Source organism: Lichenostomus cassidix, chromosome 3 (assembly GCF_008360975.1).
Source record: "Lichenostomus cassidix isolate B80296 chromosome 3, HeHo_3.0, whole genome shotgun sequence".
NCBI classification, from domain to species: Eukaryota; Metazoa; Chordata; class Aves; order Passeriformes; family Meliphagidae; genus Lichenostomus; species Lichenostomus cassidix.
In genome coordinates, this window is record NC_139483.1 from 74,658,454 (window position 1) to 74,677,110 (window position 18,657).

The following is an 18,657-nucleotide window of genomic DNA, read 5'->3' on the forward strand; positions in this document are numbered from 1 at the left end:
CTCTGAATTTGTTCCATCTTTGTTTTTCTTGCAAAATTAACTTCAAGTAAAGTTTACTTATATCTTTAATCATTCAGAAAAAAAAAAGCACTTTAATATTTAATGCAGAAAATTGCAAGAATGGGGAAGAAGGAGAGCTATACTAGGGAACCAGTATGCTTTAGGGTGTTGTAGCAGAACTGAAGATGGAAATGCATTTGTAGCCAGGGAGATACCAGGGAATGCTTTTCATCAGTGACAGTATCTGCTGTCCCCTGGGCCATTGCCATGACTTTCACGCCTTCTTGGGATATGTTTTATTTCTTACTTGGCAGTCCATCCTTTTGAGAACGAATGAGTGATTTTTGAATGGAGCTGCCTAATTAAAAGCCTTAAATTCCACCTTAAGTGAAAAACTGAGTTTTGCCATGGGCTGAGACGGCATTTCCCTAACATGGACAGTTTCTTCTGAGAGCTGCAAATGTGTTAGACAAGGACAAACTGAGCCTCCTTGTCTGTTAGTGAACTTTATAAAAATTTGCTTTTTCTCCTCCCTCACTTACATAAACCAGCTGTTATTTTCTTTGTTTTTCTGTTTTCTTTTTGTTTGTGACTATAACAACTTGCTTCTTTCATTGTTTTTCTTTCAGTATCTTGCTCTTTTTTTCCAAAGAATTGTGCAGTTTCTCAATGAGCATTGAGGAACTAACATCTATAAATAAAACACAGAGATGTTTGAAGAATTACTTGCCCAAAAAATCATTGGAGATACAAATTGTTCACAATTAGGACGCTGAGTCACTTTAATGTCTGTTAGATATTTCAAGTAGTGATTTGTCAATCAAAGCAAATAATTAAAGCTTCTCTAAATAAAGAGTTCATGTTTACCCCTCATGATGGTGTCACTAGCAAGCAGCACAGAGCAACAGGACTGAACTGTAGAGCAAAACAGTTTGTCCTGAGGACTTGGAGTTCACAATAAATAAATTTCAGGCAGTTGTTATTTGTGATAGGTCTAGTCTGATCCAGTTGTGGTTAGAACACATAAAATCCACTCTTGGAGCACATCTGTTTTTTTTCCTCTGAAAACAAACTTGTTCACTTGCTCTGAGATTATGTGATGGGAACCAAAACATGGTAATCATGGATGATTACCAAGTGCACTCTGCATCCAAACAAAAGTGAGAATGTGGATGCAGAAGTGTTATCATAGCATTCCATTATTTTTCAGTTTTCACAAGTTGAAACCCAAGACATAAGTAAATGATAATTGCAAAACCCCAAAAATAGAAATTCTAAGTTTCTAAACCCTTGAAAGTTTTGTAAATGTTTTGGGATATTGGTACCCTTGAAAATATACCTGACAGCTGGGGAGATGCAATGGAAATTATTCTTGTGTCTATACTGCGGTCTTTGCTATGAAATACCAGTGCTCTCAGCGGACCTTTGATCTTCCTTGTTTGCTTGGTCTTTATTGTATGATTTAGGCCATCCATTGTCCAAGACACCTATTATTTCTGTGGGTTTGGATGAAGCCCTCAGGGCTGTAATTACTCAGCTGACTAATGCCAGTAAGTTTTTGGAAATTTGCAGAGAACTGTGCACACAGTTCCAGAAAACCTGGGCCTTGGATGTGCACAGAGCTGTTCTCTTAGGGGTTTTAAAGGATTAAATGTAATAGTAGTGTACACTGAAACAGAAAGTGTGATAATCTTAGTTAAAGATCTTGATTACAAGAGGGAGAAGCAGCTTGGAAGTGCACAGCATTTTCAGTGAAAAAATCTTTTGTATGGTTAGGTGAATATCCTCTTGTCTACTTTAACAAAAATAAAGTTCATGTTTTGAGATTGCATCATGCTGGTTCCATAAACCTTCCTTGGATATCTGGCTCCTTTGTTTTGCAGTGGTGTTTAATCACTTGCAGTATCATACACTCTTCAGCCATGCACATTATCCCTTAATTATATATGACTAAGCCCCTCTTGACTATAAGACATGTTGTTTGTTCAAACGCACTTACAAATCCATTTTCTTATCAGTTCTTTGCTGAACATTTACACAACGGGGTACTGTTTAAATATGAAAATAAACCTTTTATAAAAAAATTGTTTGACCCACCCACCTGGCCTCCATCTGTGATTGTTCTGTCTCTGCAATCTGTTGTCTGCTTTTCCTCAGCGTGTTCTTTATCTTTTTGGATGGCTGCTATCTTTGAGCGACTTTATTGCCCCTCCCTATTTTCTCTGTGCTTAGTGGAAAGTGACATTTTCAAATCATAAGGATCAGCCAGGCAGATTTGATACGCTCTCTGCTATAAGACACACTTCTGTTCAGAGTATGCAATTAGTAAAGACAACTTCATTTCACAGTATCACAACTCATGCTGTACTATTTGGAATTAAAGCATTGTGTGAATCCAGGGAGTTTTATCATAAAAATTGGTACAGATAAATCTGTCACAATTAGCAATGTTTTTTCTTACCACATGCTTACTGCAATCAGAAGTTTCTTCATGTTTTTTTCCAGTTCAGCTTCATGTCAGTAAATCACTATAGTAATGCTTTTCCTTTTTTTTTTTTTTTCATTAATGGGGAGTTGTGTGGTTGTTATCTCTTAATAAACTGACACTCTAATCTTTAGATAAAGAGCTTAAATCCATTTTTATTTTGAGGGATTATAGTTAAATACTCACACAGAGAGTTAAATTTCTAGTCTATACACTGATAAAATTTTTATTGTCTTCTGTGAACCTGGAAGGGAATCCTTTCTTAAAGAAATTAGAGTGTATTTTTTGTTTCCTTTCTGGCAGCATTTCTGTCTCTTCCCATTTCAAGCCAAATGTAACTGTGGAGAACAGTTGCTTTTTCACATTAAAGTTTGTTCTAAAGCACCACAATGGATTCAAAGGCATGAACATATTTTTTGTAAGTAGGACAATCAGCATTAAATGTAGAAATATCTGAGACCAGGATATGCAAGTAAAGTTATTTTTAGATTCTATAGCACTGTTGTGCCGAAGTGGAGTAATTTCTCTCTTGTGGGTTCTTAGAAGCTGGTCTTTTGTTTGGATGGATTTGCCTGCTGTATAATGATGGCCTTGAGGAATGTATTACAGAAACCTGTGAAAAATTTCTTCTGGATTGAGGCCTGGAATGGTAATAGTAGGTCATTGTCCAAAGGAAACAAAAATGTGTTATTAAGTTATTTTAATTTCATTTCAATTGGAAAGCTTATAGAGATGCCTGCTTCTATTCTATTTCACAAGTAAGCCCTCCAGATTTATTTCTTGCCAGCCAATTATTAAGCACCATTACAGTTAAATTAAATTAGACATTCGCAACAAGTTGATTGTCTCAAAGCTTCAGGAAGAAACAAGACAGATCCATTTGCACCACTTGCTTTGCAAAGAACTTTATCCTTGAACCGTGAGATCTGAGGCAGATCCCCCAAAAGGCCTCCATTATTTCACAGGGCCCAAAACAATTTCATGAAAGGATTTCAGATTATCTGAGGCTTTCATAGGAAACTCTTCCATTATATTTGTATCTGGACACTTGTAGGACAGGATTTTTTGTGTTTTAGGAGGAAATCCTCTGTATGAAGGGGAAATCTGGCATACAGATGGACAGAATGATTAAGCTTAGTGCTGTTCTCTCCACAGAAGTACAAGAAGCTATTGAGGTTATATTTTTACTAACTTTACATTTTATTATTGCATCAATTAAATATTGTTGCTGAAAGGAGTGTTTCCACACCTTTTCCACTTTCCACTCCACTTTGCAGCCCGGAGCCCCTGGGTTAGTGCCTTCACAGACACTTAGTGTCTGTAGAGTAAACTGGATTGAGGAACCAATAAAACAGCACAGAAGTTAAATTTATGGTAGTATGTCACAAGGTTTTGTACATAAGGCTCTAGTGACATATGAATTATCATGCCCATATAATAAATTTTTATGGTTTACAGAAGTAGATTGCTGTTGGGGAACTCCTTTGTCAGCATAGGTGTGTCTACACTGTATTTTGGACATCTGCATTGAGCATTTGAGCAAAATAGATTGGCTGAGTCTTCAGGCTTTTAGAGGCAAGTGTTAGGTGAATTTCATGGCATCCTGGGAAGGAAAATTTGGCCTGGTATTGTCCAGCTGGTTTGAGCCAACACTGTCCAACCCATGCCTGTCCATGGGTGGGGTCAGGCAGGCAGGTCAATGTATGGATTCTCCTAGAAAGTTGTGGAGGTGCAGATCCATTCTATAGACAGCCTGAGAAATACCTAGCTGCAGGCATCTGCTCTTCCTGGGGCATCATAAACCATCTGTCGCTCACAGACACCTCACTTGTCCCTTGAGGAGCAACTCTGAAGGATGAGAGGCACATTGGAAACCTTGATAACTACACACTTAAGATCTCCTTGAGTGGTAGACCTAGCTGACATATTTCAATAATAGACCAAAACTTACCCCTATTTCTATTATTCCTGTGATGGTAATTTAGAAGCAGGTCTGTCAGAAAAGCTATCATTGCATCTTCCCTTCACCAGCTCATGTTTTTCTCCTGGAGGTTTCTCAGTGCTGCTCCCAGGATGGGAGAATAGGGATAGCCAGGGAATGAGAGGTTTTTTCAGATATTTGTAAACTATTTTTGTGAGGTTTGGTGAAAAAGCACAGTGACTCTCTGATTAGAAGATTCTGACAGCCATACTGGCAAGACTGTGGATGTTCATTTGGCAAGGGAAATGAGAGCCTTTGGGGGGTTTACTGGGCATTAGAGATGCTCATGTCAGGGGACATGTTCACTGCTCTGTATAAAAGGTTGTCATATCGTAGTTGTGTTGGAGTGGTGCTGTGTAATAAGGTTGCTATTTAGAGTGTGACCGTCTCTCTTTGTTTGTTTGATTTGAGGTAATGAGGCTAAAAGATTCTAAAATAATGGATTTTCTTAAAAAAAATCAATAAGAGAGTGAAAAAAAAAACCCAGTCTTACCTAGTGCTCAGTACTTTTGGATTCCACTGTACATTTCTACCTTTAATAGCATAGAATCATATAATCATTTAGGTTGGAGAAGACCCTTAAGATCATAAACTCTAACTGGTACCCCAACACAGTCAATTCCACCACTTAACTGTGTCCCTAAGTGCCACATCCACACATCTTTTAAATACCTCCAGGGATGATGACTCAACCTTTTCCCTGGGCAGCCTGTTGCAAAGCTTGACAACTCTTTCAGTGAAGAAATTTTTTCTTATAGCCAAACTAAATCTCCCCTGGCACACCTTGAGGCCATTTCCTCTTGTCCTGTTGGTTGTTATTTAGGAGAAGAGGCCAACCCTCACCTCCTTACAGCCTCCTTTTGGGCAGTTGTTGAGAGCAATAAGGTCTCCCCTGAGCCTCCTTTTCTCCAGGTTAAATAGCAGCAGTTCCCTTAGCTGTTTCTTATAAGACTTGTGCTCCAGACCCTTCACCAGCTCTGTTGCTTTTCTCTGGACCTGCTTCATCACTTCAATGTTCTTCTTGAATTGAGGGATCCAGAATTGAACGCAATACTACAGGTTAAAGATTTTTTTGTTAAATCCAAAGGCCTTTGCTGCATTGGAAAGTCAGGCAAAACGACCCAGAAGACCATGGAAATCTTGTTGGCTTTAAATTCAAAGACGTGTTTTAAAAGTATTTTAAAACTATCTTGCAAATGATTTGTGAATGACCAGATTTTACTACATTTTTTATTTAGAAAACATACAAGCCCAAAATATGTGCCACTCTTCTTGCCAAATGGCATTGTTTTCATTGCTGTTTTGATGTTTTTCATTCTCTTTAAAAAACACCAGGAAACCTTACGTAAGGCACGCTGTCAATCCCGAAGAGTGCATTAGACACCTGGAAATGTTGTGTACAGCCAGACAAGATATGGCTGTACAGAACCTGTGTGAAATCAGAAGAGTTTAGTCACAGCATTGCCACTGTCAAAAGTGCCTGATGATCTCAGTGAGCTGTTTATTATTTAAGTGGCAACACTGTGTAAGCTAGTAAGGCTTCACTGTTTGAGCTACAGCCCTAGAGTAAGGAAAAAAGTTACAGAAAAATCTCGTGAAAACAATCTATTGTATTCATTTCATCCCCACTGGGTTTTTTGGTTGTTTTGTTTTGTTGTTTTGGTCTTTTTTTTTGTTGTTGTTTTTATTTTTCTTTTTGTCTCTTACAGCTGTTAGAGTTTAATTTTATATAAGTAAAAAAACCCAAAAAACAAAAACCTAACCAAAAAATCATTACAGGAATGTGACAAATTTAGCATGAATTTTTCTTATATCTGTTTAGAAAAAAAGCACCACTTACATTCAAGTTTGCACAGCCAGTTTCTTTTTGTTGCTGCAGTTGTCTGTTGTCTGCTGATGCATCCAGGGATGTGTTATTCCGCTCAGATAGATAATCATACGAATTTCCTATCAGACTATCATAACTTTCATAACATAGTTTGTAGTTTTGATCAGCTAAATTCTTAGTCACTGTAGTTTTAACAGATTTTTTTTAATCAATATTATCAATTTAATGAAAGATGAAGGAACAATAACCAAAACCTAAAAACGCAGAAGCTCTGAGCAAATGAAGTGCATTTTTTCATTTATTTTCTGAGTGGTTGAGACCCTTCTGAGGAAGACAGGTAAGATTTCTACTACTGACAATACTTCAGGCATGGGTTCTTTGTTTTTTGTGGCAAACCTACACCATGTCCTTCAAAGTGGGGAGCATTTGCTCCCAAACTGGCTAATGAGTTGAGCTGTCACTCAGCTCTGAACAGAAGCTACTCAAGCACCTTGCAAACCTAATCTTGAAGGAAGGGCATGGTTGAACAAAACGGGAAAATAGGAAAAGAATGAACAGGAAAGACAGAATATCTCATCTCCTTTAAATTTTCCAACCCACCTTTCAGTTTTGAACTCTGTAACAGAGTTGCATATGTTTGCATTTTTAGTGTCTTTGTATCTCTCACATGTTAATTTCCCCCAATTTTTCATGGTGGCTTTATATTTTTGATTTCCAAGAAAGTTAATGGGAGGCACATGCCTTATCCTTGTAAACTGAAAATTTAGAGAAACATTATGTTGTAGCCTCAATGCACAACTTTTAACTTACCCAGTTAATTAATTCTCCTCAGAATATGCTAGCATGCCTTTAATTGCCATTTAGATGTAGTCTTTTATGTACTGATTCGGAATGATTAAATTCAAAGTAATTTTGCTGTTACAGTATAGTGACATTGGGTATTCTTTGATTTGTAAGATATGTTCTTCAATCTGATTACCTTGTCCTTGTCTATAAATTAGCCAGGAAAACAGCAGAATACTGCTTTGTGCCTATGTTTCTTTGCGGCTAGATAAGTTAAGAAGGCATATATGATGGCATGCTCACTTTTGGGGTTTGTTTTGTTTGGTTTTTTGGTTTTTTTAATGCAGATTTTTAGAGAGATGAAGCTTTCACTTCATTCAGTGGAAAAATCAGAACAAGTTACTATTAGCTAGCAAGAATTCTCTTTTTGGATCTCTGCGTGACCAGCAGTATGTGAACATCTCTCCAAAGACATTAGCAGGATTTGGGGAAAAAAGGGCATAGTAGGCTTGGGAAATGAATACTAGGTCTGAGAGATTCCTGACAGGCAACAACAAACATTCAGTGAATGATGGTATGCAGCCATGAGACAACCCTATTTAGATATGTCATTCACACTATAGCTTAGGCACCATTAAGAGTCCTGAGTTTACTCTGACTAAAACATACAACATAATTCCTTGGTTGAAACATGACTAATCTTTATATGCTATTGCAGTTTAAAAATCAAGCTAAAATAAACTCCTTTTTCAGTTAGACATTTAACATTGCGTAGTAGTTAGACAAAATACTACAGTCTGAGCTCCTTATAAAACAATATATATTAGGTGCCAGAGAAGGCATAACAGATGCCATCTCTCACTATAAAAGTAATTTACAGTTTCAAACATAGCCATGACTGGAACATACACAAATTATTGGAAAAGAGGATCAGAGGTTATAAAGTCTCTTTTTGTTACTAGATTTCTTATGTGTAATATTTCACATTGAAATCTGCGGTTGGGAATTGTTTTATAATGGTCTGCTTTCAGTTTATCTAAAATTTTCAGAGACTTCAGCTAAAAAGTGACTGTGGCCGATGTTGGGATCTACCAGCCAAGTATCTCATAAGAGAACAATGCCCCACAAATGATTTTGAAAACTTTATTTTTTGTCACTGTGAAAGGTTAAACTTTTTGTATGTCTAATGTCTCCCATGCCAAATTTCATATGTTTGTAGCAGGTTAATACAGAAGGGGGTTGACAAATCTTGCTATAATCACTACCCCATGTTGCTTTTATCCTCCTTGTCTGCTGCTCATTTTGGTTGTGAAAAACCCTAATATATCAGTGACAGGAGGTCTGGATTTGTGGCCGACTGTTATAATTACTCCCACTGAGGCACTGTCAATAGGATTAAAATAAAGATTCTAGACCTGTCCATCGTAGATGAGGTCAGCAACACTAGCAGTGGGAGTACTGTTTCTGCAAGCTGTGCTTTTAGTCTTGAGTTAAGGAACCATAGATATTAATATGAAGCAAATATTTGAAAGCTCCAGTGGAGAAAGACCAGCTCCTTTTTTTCTGCATTAGCTAAAATATCCATCTGTAATAAATAATCTAACAGCATCCATCTATGTCCTGGCCATACATATATATATGTTAATTTTCAAATGTATCAGAGCCCCAGAGAGTTTCAATTACAGAACAATCCATTCTGCATTTTATAATTAATAAAGTCTTTGCAGCTGCATAACTTCATGCAGGAAACATCTGCATGCACTCTTTGTGTATACATCATTTCTGTGAAAAGAGGGTTAGCTGAATTCTATTTAATTTTCTCAGCCTTGGAGAAGGTAGAAAGGTAGGGAGTTGATTAAGATAATGGAAAACAAATCACAAGAATGGAGAGTTATGCCCACACAGATACAAAATATATTCTAGTCACTGCTTGTAGGAAAAAACAGAATGTGGAGGATCACTTATAATATAATCAACTTATTCAGGTAAAGAGAGAAAAGAACCCTGGGGGAAAACCTGAGCCCTCCCAAGATGGGCAATTTGCCACAGTTCTCAGTGGGACCAGCCTGGCACCCCAAGTTTGTAGGTAATACTGATGTTGTTGAAACTCTGTTATTCCTTTATCATCCTTTGACACTGGCTTTGAAAAGGTATTGTTTTTTAAACATTAGTTTCATCTTCCTCGGTGTGCATAAAGCTGTCACACCTCTAAGACTTACACTAAGACTTACACTACATATCACTAAGACTTGCTAGTGATGGCAAACTCAGGGAATAGAGAGCAAACCAGAGAAAACAGACAAGGCCTTTTGCTTTGCCAGCACAATATGTCATCTTTATTTTTATGCTCTTACACCAGTCTACTTTTTATAATGGGATCAAACAGTAATTAATGCATTCACCTCTTTAATTATTTTTGTATAAACTCAAAAACCATTATCAAAAGCCATGTTCAATCAAGTGTCTAACATGGTGAAACAATTGTGTGACCTTTAAGTCTTAAGCTGATATGCCACCTGGAGACCTTGCACTTCAACAAATGGAGATTTTAATTGTATTATTGTAGTAGCAAATAATTTTCTTGATGAATGTGTCAATGCCCTATAACTGCTTGTTCTTTCTCCTGTGGTTATATAAGCATCAGTTGTTACATATGTCGCTCATAGCCCTCACTGTATTTCCATCATTGCTCCCATTTTAAGTACCCTAGCTATCCTAGACACAAAATGACTTACCTAGTGTTTATAGTGAAAAGGCTACACAAAAATGAATAGTACTTAACACGTCCTTTTTTTCTTTTTCCTGTGCCACAAGTGGGACCTAGACTGCTGTTTGCTGCCCTCTACATCTGCCTTCATTCCCTTCTCCAGGGGTCCTTGGATTTATTTTTTTTAAATAAATATGAAAAGAAACATATACTTTATTTGATCTCTACCAGGCCACTAAAGCATGTGATGAGCTCACAGCAGAGAAGTTGCTATTTTTCTCCATTAGGTGCAGTCAGCAGCTTATGCCACAGATGTGGCATCATAGTTCTTGTTAGTGTGTGTTAATTCCTCAGTATTTACTTTTGGCTTTGCAGAATTCCATTATTTACAGTATTTGTGCAGCCCTTGGCCAAAAATGTTTGCGAATGCGCTGACTTCAGTGGCATATGCTAAACATGTTTCCAAGTGGGCACCGTGGGCTGATGCTGCAGCCGTGCCCAGCAGTGTGCCAGACCCTGACTGTCATGATACATCCTTGTTATGGCTGAGTGCTGCTGGATGTACCAGAAGAGAGAAAGTCAGTCCAAGCCAAGAAAGACTGCTGGTATGATTTTCATGAGGGTCTTTTATTGTATACAGCCAGAATAGAGTACTGCTTTATCTAGGGCTTGCTCAGTCTCCATGGCATAAGACCTGACTCCATGGCATAAATCCTAACTCCATGGCATAAGAAAGCTCTCTAATCCAACAGATTTTGTTCACATTGTTTTTGTATTCATGCTGGAACTCTGCCAGCTTCCCAGCAAGAGAAATCTCCACTTCCTGGAGGAGGTGAGAAGATTTGCTCTGAGGAGCAGCCATGGCTATTGCAGACAAGTGAACAAGTCCAAGGTGCTGGTCAGCCCTGGGAGGGTAACTGACGAATAGTCATAATGGTTTTGAGGCTAAGATACTAAGTGAAGAATTGTGCATTGGCCAAAGCAATACAATTTCTTCTGTACTTATTTTTGGTTTTGTAGTATATGGGGAAAGAATTAGAACCTAATTGTGTTGTTTTAAGCTGGCTGAGGTCAGGCAGGTAGGTGCTATTCTGTGTCTTTGTGCTGTCAGTAACGTGTAAGACTTTGGTGCAGCTGTTTGAACAAAATGGGAGCTTCATCTGGGAAGAGCTGTTCTATTAAATTAGCAGCTGTAAATGACACAACACAGTGAATGGAAGGGAATTGTATTTTGTGCTGCCTTTATTGCCTTTCTCTCCACCCCTGCACTGCCTTTTCCAGTACCCCAGAAGCCCTTTAGTTGCAAAACTACTGCTGGATCTTAACTTGCTTGAGGAACATCAAATAAATTCACATTTTACTCAGATCAACAATGATGAGGATTAGAGCTACAACATCAGAGTGCTGTCTCACCAGGTGTATCCCCCCTACATATCTTCCATCATTGCTTGAGTTCTGTGCCTTGATTTACAATATAGGGAAGAAGTACTGCTGATCAGTGTTCTCCTGTACTAATGAATTGAAATATTGTAATGGATGTGATCAAATGTCACTTGAGTTGCCTGAAGCTTTGCCATGAGATACTTTTGTGAAAAAGTAGCTGTATTTATTTCCTTCAGATTTGCATGTACAGAGCTCTGAGTGTTGTTTGGCTGATGTGTTTGTTTTTGTTTTTTTTACAATTAGCATTTTTTTAATGTCCCTTATGGAGGTAGTAGCAGTGGGGATTTTATACCACCTGTCCCTGTAATCTTAAAAATATTACACAAAGAACTAAATTGAATCAAAATGTGTAGAATTAAAATAGTGTAGAACAAAACAATCTATCTAAATTGCTCATAAAAGAAAAATCCACCATGACAACTTGGCAAGGCAGGAATAAAAAGGGAGGGGAAAAAGAATCAAACCAGTATTTTTGAATGACTCTCTTCCATCTGTATAGTTGGCAAGTTCTCACACCTTCATAACTGGTCTGTGCAACACCATCTTGGTAGAGTTTTCAGTTGTAATTTTCTTTGCAAGGACAACAGTATATGTTAAAAACAGATAAGTACCCATAGGTCTCCAGTTTTTAAGCAATAGAACTATTCCACTGCAAACCTGAAAAACACAATTTTTGTGACAAATTTCATTTTATGAAGAAAGATGTGAGAGTAATTTAGTTGTATTCTTCCAATGAGTACTTTTAATTATAGTGTATAGCCCTACATACCTTCCTTTCTAAAGACCTACAAAGTTTAAAAAAATTCTTTTTAAAAGTGCTATTTTCATAGTTGTGAAAATTTCATTGCTTGGATATTCTGCTCCTTATATCTCTGGGATTTATAAGTTAAAGGGATGGTTATTAAATGTCATCACAAGCCTCTTAGTGGACAAAAAGGTAATGGAATGGTAGCATGGTATGAATGCCTGAACCTGCTGCCTGTGTTATGCTGTGCAGGAGAATAATTGGCTTTCAGTCATGTAAACTAGTCACAGACACTCAGCTCCTTTGAACTCTAATAAGAAATGCACACTTACTTTAAATAGTGACTGACTAAGCATGTAAATGTCTTGATCAAGTCATCAGGGAAAAAAAAAAAAAAAGAAAAGGAGTTTTCTGTTTACATTTTGTTATTTCTGTCTGAAATCTTTATTTTACTCTCTGCATCTTTGCTGCGTAATGTTCCCTGCTGAGAAGGATAGACTGGAAACACAGTAGGGGTCTTTGCCTTTTAAGTTGCTCTTTGCTTTGCAGAGGACTTCATGTTGGAAGTTCTGGTCTATTTGTCCAATGTTTTGTTTGGTTTGAGAGGAACATGACTATTTAAGAAAGGCAGGAAACTATTATATTGTAATTTTAGCTACATTTCAACTGGAAGTACTGAAAAAGCAGGCAGAAGTTTAAATGTATGTCTTAATGTACATGTATACAAATTAGTTCAGCTTTTTTGCTCCTGGTCAGGAAATTCTGAAACAATCTTAGATGAAGGTGTAAAAGGATAATTCTGAGTTGAATTTGTCACAACTATGAATTCACAGGTTATGTTTATCTAAAATGCTTCTCCAAAATTCTTTTTGTAGTCTTTTCTAAATAGCATGCATAATTGCTACTGTGGCAGAATCAAGCTATAGCACGTTTTACAAGCAGACTAGATTTTCTTCTAATGCAAACTTGTGTCCCTTTGTCAAAATCAAATGCTACAAGCTTTGCATGCTAATTCACTCTGCCAAATAATTTAGCTTCCATCCACTGTTTTCTTTCAGCACAACAAACTCTAAATGTTATGGCAATTTTAAGCATATTTTTATTTTAAAAGTTACTATACTGATAGAATAATAGCCCGAATTTCCTACTGTGTGATCCACTGTTGATTTTCATAATACATCAACTTTAATATGCTGTTAATTATTGCTGTCTTTTTTTTTTTTTTTCTGTTGTATAAAATTATTCAGACCAACAAGACTTATGTTGTTTTAGTGACACTATGGGTCCAGTCTCCAAAGGCTATTAAAGTCAAAGGTACTCCTCATTGACTTAGTGAACTTTGGATAAAGCTCATTGTTTTCATGCTCTTTCCATCACTGCAGTACCAGACAACTGAAATAACTGTTCCAAATATCAGTGTCTTTTGATACTTTGCATTTCTGTTCTGAGAAAATATCCAAGCAAATATGAATATAACCAAAGTAAATTCTCTCCCTCTGAATTCAGAATGACTATTTAACTAGCTCTAATATTTTGATACCCAGTTCAAAGTTTCACCCGCTGTCCCTTTCCTTTGTATACAGGTGATGGCTTAAGAAGGTTAGACTGTCTGTTAAGGTTGGAAAAATAAAAACCAGTAAAATAGTCTGCTTTATTAGAAGGTTCTGGAGGACTTTTGTGTTTTGTTTTGCATGTTGACAGTGTTTGTAAATTTGCCCATAACCTTGGCACTGAAATTGAGTCTTAGTCTGTTTTCAGTTTTAGTCTTGTCTGATGCCCTCTCCCTCATTCCTTACAGTTCTCATAGTTTATGCATTCTTAAGGTGGCTGTCTAGGTTGCAGTGCTCTGCTTGTAAGTCTAATGGTAGGTTTGTTTTTTGTGTATTTCTGTCTTGGGAACTGTGGCAGTAGCTGGAAGAAGTATTTCTAAACATTCATGTGGGAACTCAAAACATTTTTTAATTTCGTGGGTTCACAGTGGGCAAACTAAAGTAAGAAATTATCTTCTATGCATATTTCCTACTGTCTACCTTTTGTCTTTTTCTTGAAAGTTATAGTAAGTTAATTTCAACCTACTTGTCTCTTTCTGTGAAACTGGACAAACCAATTGTGCAGTTTATGCTGTCTGCTCTCCTCCTCTTTCTGCATGTTCCTACCAGAGTCATCTTTTAATCAAGTGTTCATGCCTCATTCTTGCTGCAGGATCAGGGTTTGCTGGTGGGTTACAGCTTCTTTGGGTGACTGAAATCAGGGAAGAATAAATTTTGCTCCAAAACAACTAGTTCAGATACCATAAACAATTCAGTGGCCTTAGAGCAGATCTCAGGAGTGTTTTCCTTTTGTTTAGGCCTATTGAAGGCATCCAGATGTTTCACACCATTATTGTATTTTGGTGAAAAACATATGCTTCTTGTGTTTATGCAGCCCTCTGTTTTAAAATATTGTACTGCCAGCTGTTGAGTGATATATAGTATATACTTGAACTCATAAAAATGCCACAAAATCATTTACAGCGTCATCTGAAGAAAAAGAAATTATGAGCATAATATCTTGCTTGAGCCAAAATAACAGAATGGACAGCTTAGATGTTTACACAGGAATGTGGACCTCATGAGACAGAAACAACAAAAAAAAAGATCAGAATAGAATTCCATGCAATTCTAAACCTTAATTTGTTTTGTTCTGCCTTAGCTTGTGGCCGTGGGTTCTACAAATCCTCCTCACAAGATCTGCAGTGCTCCCGCTGCCCTACTCACAGCTTCTCTGACAGGGAAGGATCTTCCAGATGCGACTGTGAAGATAGCTATTATAGAGCACCTTCTGATCCACCATATGTCGCATGCACAAGTGAGTGAGTCATGAATTTAATAGTAAAGGACGTTGCTTAACCAACCAGGTGCAGCCACTTGCAGCGAGTAGTTTTGTCTGGCTTTTCCTGTTTTTGAAAAGTACATTTGCAACGGTAAAAGAAATTGAAAGGCACAGAGAAAAAGAGTTGACAGTGAATACAGAATCAGCATAAATATAATTTTCATGTTTGCTTGATACAGCACTAGAAAACATTGTGTTATGCATAAGTGCATAGCTCATTGTAATAGATAGAATACCGGCCTGGTTTTCCCATAGCTGTAAAATTGTTGTAGACAATGTGCATTATGTGATGTAATACCAAAATTAGTAACATGAAAAATGAAAAGTAACCTGTGTGGATCTGCACTTTGGTTGAACTGTAATTGGATCTGACTTAACCTTCTAACTGCAAATAAATTGGCCTACACAGATTGGTGGTTAATTAGTGGAAGTCTCCTAAATCCAAAATATCATTAAATATCTCTGTAAATCATATCAGAGCTGATAACAAAATACTAGATGCAGTTTGTGCAGTATTTTTAGAAGAGATGAACAAATCCCTTAAAACCTATAAAACAGAACCTTTAAGGTATATTAACCATTCCTTTTAATTGCACAGATGAGAAACAGCTAAAATCAGTTGCAGTAAATATACAGACAATTGTTATTCTGATGTCTTAATGGAAAATAAATAAAGCTCTTACCAAATGAGTTCAAGAAAGCTTTTATGCAGCCTGTACTAAAAATAATGAGATGTTTATGTGAAGAAAAATGCTTCAACTGTTTTCTGTCTCAGTAATTAAAATGCTACCTGTGTGTCCCACTGTGGTTTTGTGTAATTACCCTGGACTTCTTTGTGTATTATGTAGGACCTCCATCTGCACCACAGAACCTAATTTTCAATATCAACCAGACTACTGTGAGTTTGGAGTGGAGTCCTCCTGCTGACAACGGGGGAAGAAGTGATGTGACCTACCGCATTTTGTGCAAGAGGTGCAGCTGGGAGCAGGGCGAGTGTGTTCCCTGTGGGAGTAACATTGGATATATGCCCCAGCAAACTGGATTAGTAGATAACTATGTCACTGTCATGGACCTGCTAGCTCATGCTAACTACACGTTTGAAGTTGAAGCTGTGAATGGGGTTTCTGACTTGAGTCGTTCCCAGAGGCTTTTTGCAGCTGTCAGTATTACCACCGGCCAAGCAGGTAAGTTTTCATCACTTATGAATCTCAACACTGTGAGACTGAGAGAAATTTGGAACATGCAAACTATAGATGCAGTAAATCAGGAGCGTGTTTGGTGTGTTCTGGCTCATTAATCTTTTCACCTTGCCAGCTATTTAATTTGAGTTTACACTATTTCAGGATAACCCGTCCTGTTTCTTGGCCTCAGGATTGCTTTCAGAAAGCAAAAAGGCTTAAAGAAGACACACGGCTTTATTTTTAAATAGAATTTCTTAACTCTGGAACTTTTTTGTTGCTGTTGTTGTTCTTACTTCATTATAGGTAATTCCCTAGTATTTGAAGATAAAAAAAACAGATGTGACAGTTCTATGCAGACTTCCTTTCTGAACTTTTTTGAACATGTATGAGTGTCCTAGGTCACTGGAAGATGATTTGGATTTCTGATGGCATTTTCAGTGTTAATGTTTTCCCTCAGGACAATATTTGTGATTTATCTTGTATTTCCAGATATTTGATTATGAGATGCAATGAGAATGTGATGATTATTCTTTGTTTCTTCTATTTATCATAATCTGACAGGTGAAATGTCAGGGGAAATAAAATCAAGCTAGCATATCACCCCAGGGAAAAAAAGGGCTTTAGTTTTCTGCAGCTGAATGAAAAAAAAAAGAAAAGAGAGAATTTTCAGATTTAGGTTTCTGAAATGATGAGTTACTTGTTGATAAATTTACAGGCAACAGTGTGCTGTGGGCTTAAAGAGAGGATAGTAAAACTAATCTTTTCTAGTTTGAACAAAAGATCTAGCTTTCGAAGAAGTACCGTAAAAGAAAATATAAAGCGAATAATTTATGTGATGCTTCCTATAAGAACAGCTGACTAATACTTTAAAGGATGCTTCATACTTACGTATTGGAGGAAATTTCAATGACTGTGATCACTGTGATCATGCTGTTGTTTTTTTTAGTACAATAGAAATGATGCCCTACAGTAATGTTTTAAACTAAGAACAAACTCACCAAACAGGGTCAATGAACAAACAGGAAAAACTGTAGTTATTTAGTAATTTTGTACTTTAAAGAGGATAATCTCAAAAAAAAAAAAAAAAAGACAAAAAATTTAGTTCAAAACCTTCCTTCCCTCCCCCCACAAATTTAGGACAGTTTATACGGTTGTTAAAGTTAGGCTGGAATATTTATGGGATATTTAATCTCTCTGTAGTGCTCTCATGGATTCCAAATGCACATTTTATATTATTTTGGAACCATCTCTGTGGCTGAAAGGATTGGCCTCTGTGTTCATTCAGTTCTTGAAGTTTATGATGAGATTTTCAGCTCAGAAAACTTACCCTGAAACTATTTTTGCACCACAGATTATATTATTTTGGCACCTTGATTTTGCATCCTCAAAATAATTCTTCAAACATGCACAGGTGGACAGTGTTCTGCTGTCTGTAGATGACTCTACAGAACTATCACATGAAGAAGAGGATTTGGACTTTTTCCTATTTAGCTGAATCAAATTGGCTTTACTTTATGTGCTTTGATGGTTCAGTGGCACATAGGGTAAAGGAAGACACAGTGCAATTTGGTGGCTAGTATCACATCTCAGGAAGATGAAAAAGCCTTAATCAGAAGTTTTGTTGTGTTTTCCCCAAGATAACTCATTATAGTTCATTATTTTGTGTTGCCACAGCCATAGATTCGCAGGGGTTTTACTAGGCCAGAAGATATATTATGGTTATCCAGTGCTATCTTAAAAGTAACCCAAGCTATGTGATTTTATGAAATGATCCTCACGTCAAGCCCAGTGATGTTAGTGAAACTACAGCTTTCATATATATATTAGAGACAACATCTAGACTTTGCTGAAGATTTAAAGTAATCAAAAAGTCTTCAACCTCCTAGACAAGCTTTGTAAGACCATTCATCAGGAAGCAGGAGATCTGACTCTGTTCCTTCCCTGCTCTCCAGTTTACTGTAGGATTATGCACAGGCTAGCATTTCCCAGGATTTGGCACTGTTTAGAGAAAGGGTACAACTGAAGCTTTTCCTGTTTAGCACTTCTGAGTATCAAGATTTAAAGGCTTCCAATTTGACATCAAAAAGGAATATACATAGGACACAGATTTTGGAAAAAAAAATTGCCTTAAGCTCTTTTTATTGCAGTTTTCTCTGTAAAATGATGGTAACCTTCACTTCTCCTTACCAAGCACTTCAAGATTTTCTGATTAGAAGTGCCACATAAATGCAGCTTGTTTTTCCCACTGAATTACAAAATTCATGTTAAAAAAAGTACAGACGTTCAGAGCAAATGCATTTAGCAAAAGGAAAGACCTCTTCTACATTATTTTTGCAACAGCATGTTTTGGATCCTAATACTGATTTCTTTGGTTTCTCAAGGAGGAAAATATTTTAGGTGGAACAGATTGATGACTATAATTGAACAGAAAGAGACTGGTTGCTGAAAGGAGACTGTTATGCTTCTGTGCTTCTCTTTTATTTTACCATGGAGAAAAAGAAAATGTTGGATTTATTTATAGCCAAGTAAACTACGATTCATGTAGCTCTCATTTGTTCCTGTTCTATACTTCTGGCAAAACTGACTTTTTCTGTGCTCATACTGCTTTTTATGTGTGTAAATGTGTCTAACTA

The 18,657-nt window shown here is 37.0% G+C and overlaps 1 protein-coding gene across 6 annotated transcripts in view; it reads left to right on the forward strand.

Moving 5' to 3' along the window:
- Window positions 1-18,657, forward strand: part of EPHA7 (EPH receptor A7) — a 162,486-nt gene that overhangs the window by 40,054 nt on the left and 103,775 nt on the right. For all 6 annotated transcript variants that reach the window (XM_085056324.1, XM_085056323.1, XM_085056327.1 and 3 more), the window contains exons 4-5: window positions 14,664-14,819; window positions 15,692-16,027. In XM_085056324.1, coding sequence (XP_084912450.1) covers window positions 14,664-14,819; window positions 15,692-16,027 — 492 coding nt within the window. The remainder of the gene's footprint in view (window positions 1-14,663; window positions 14,820-15,691; window positions 16,028-18,657) is intronic.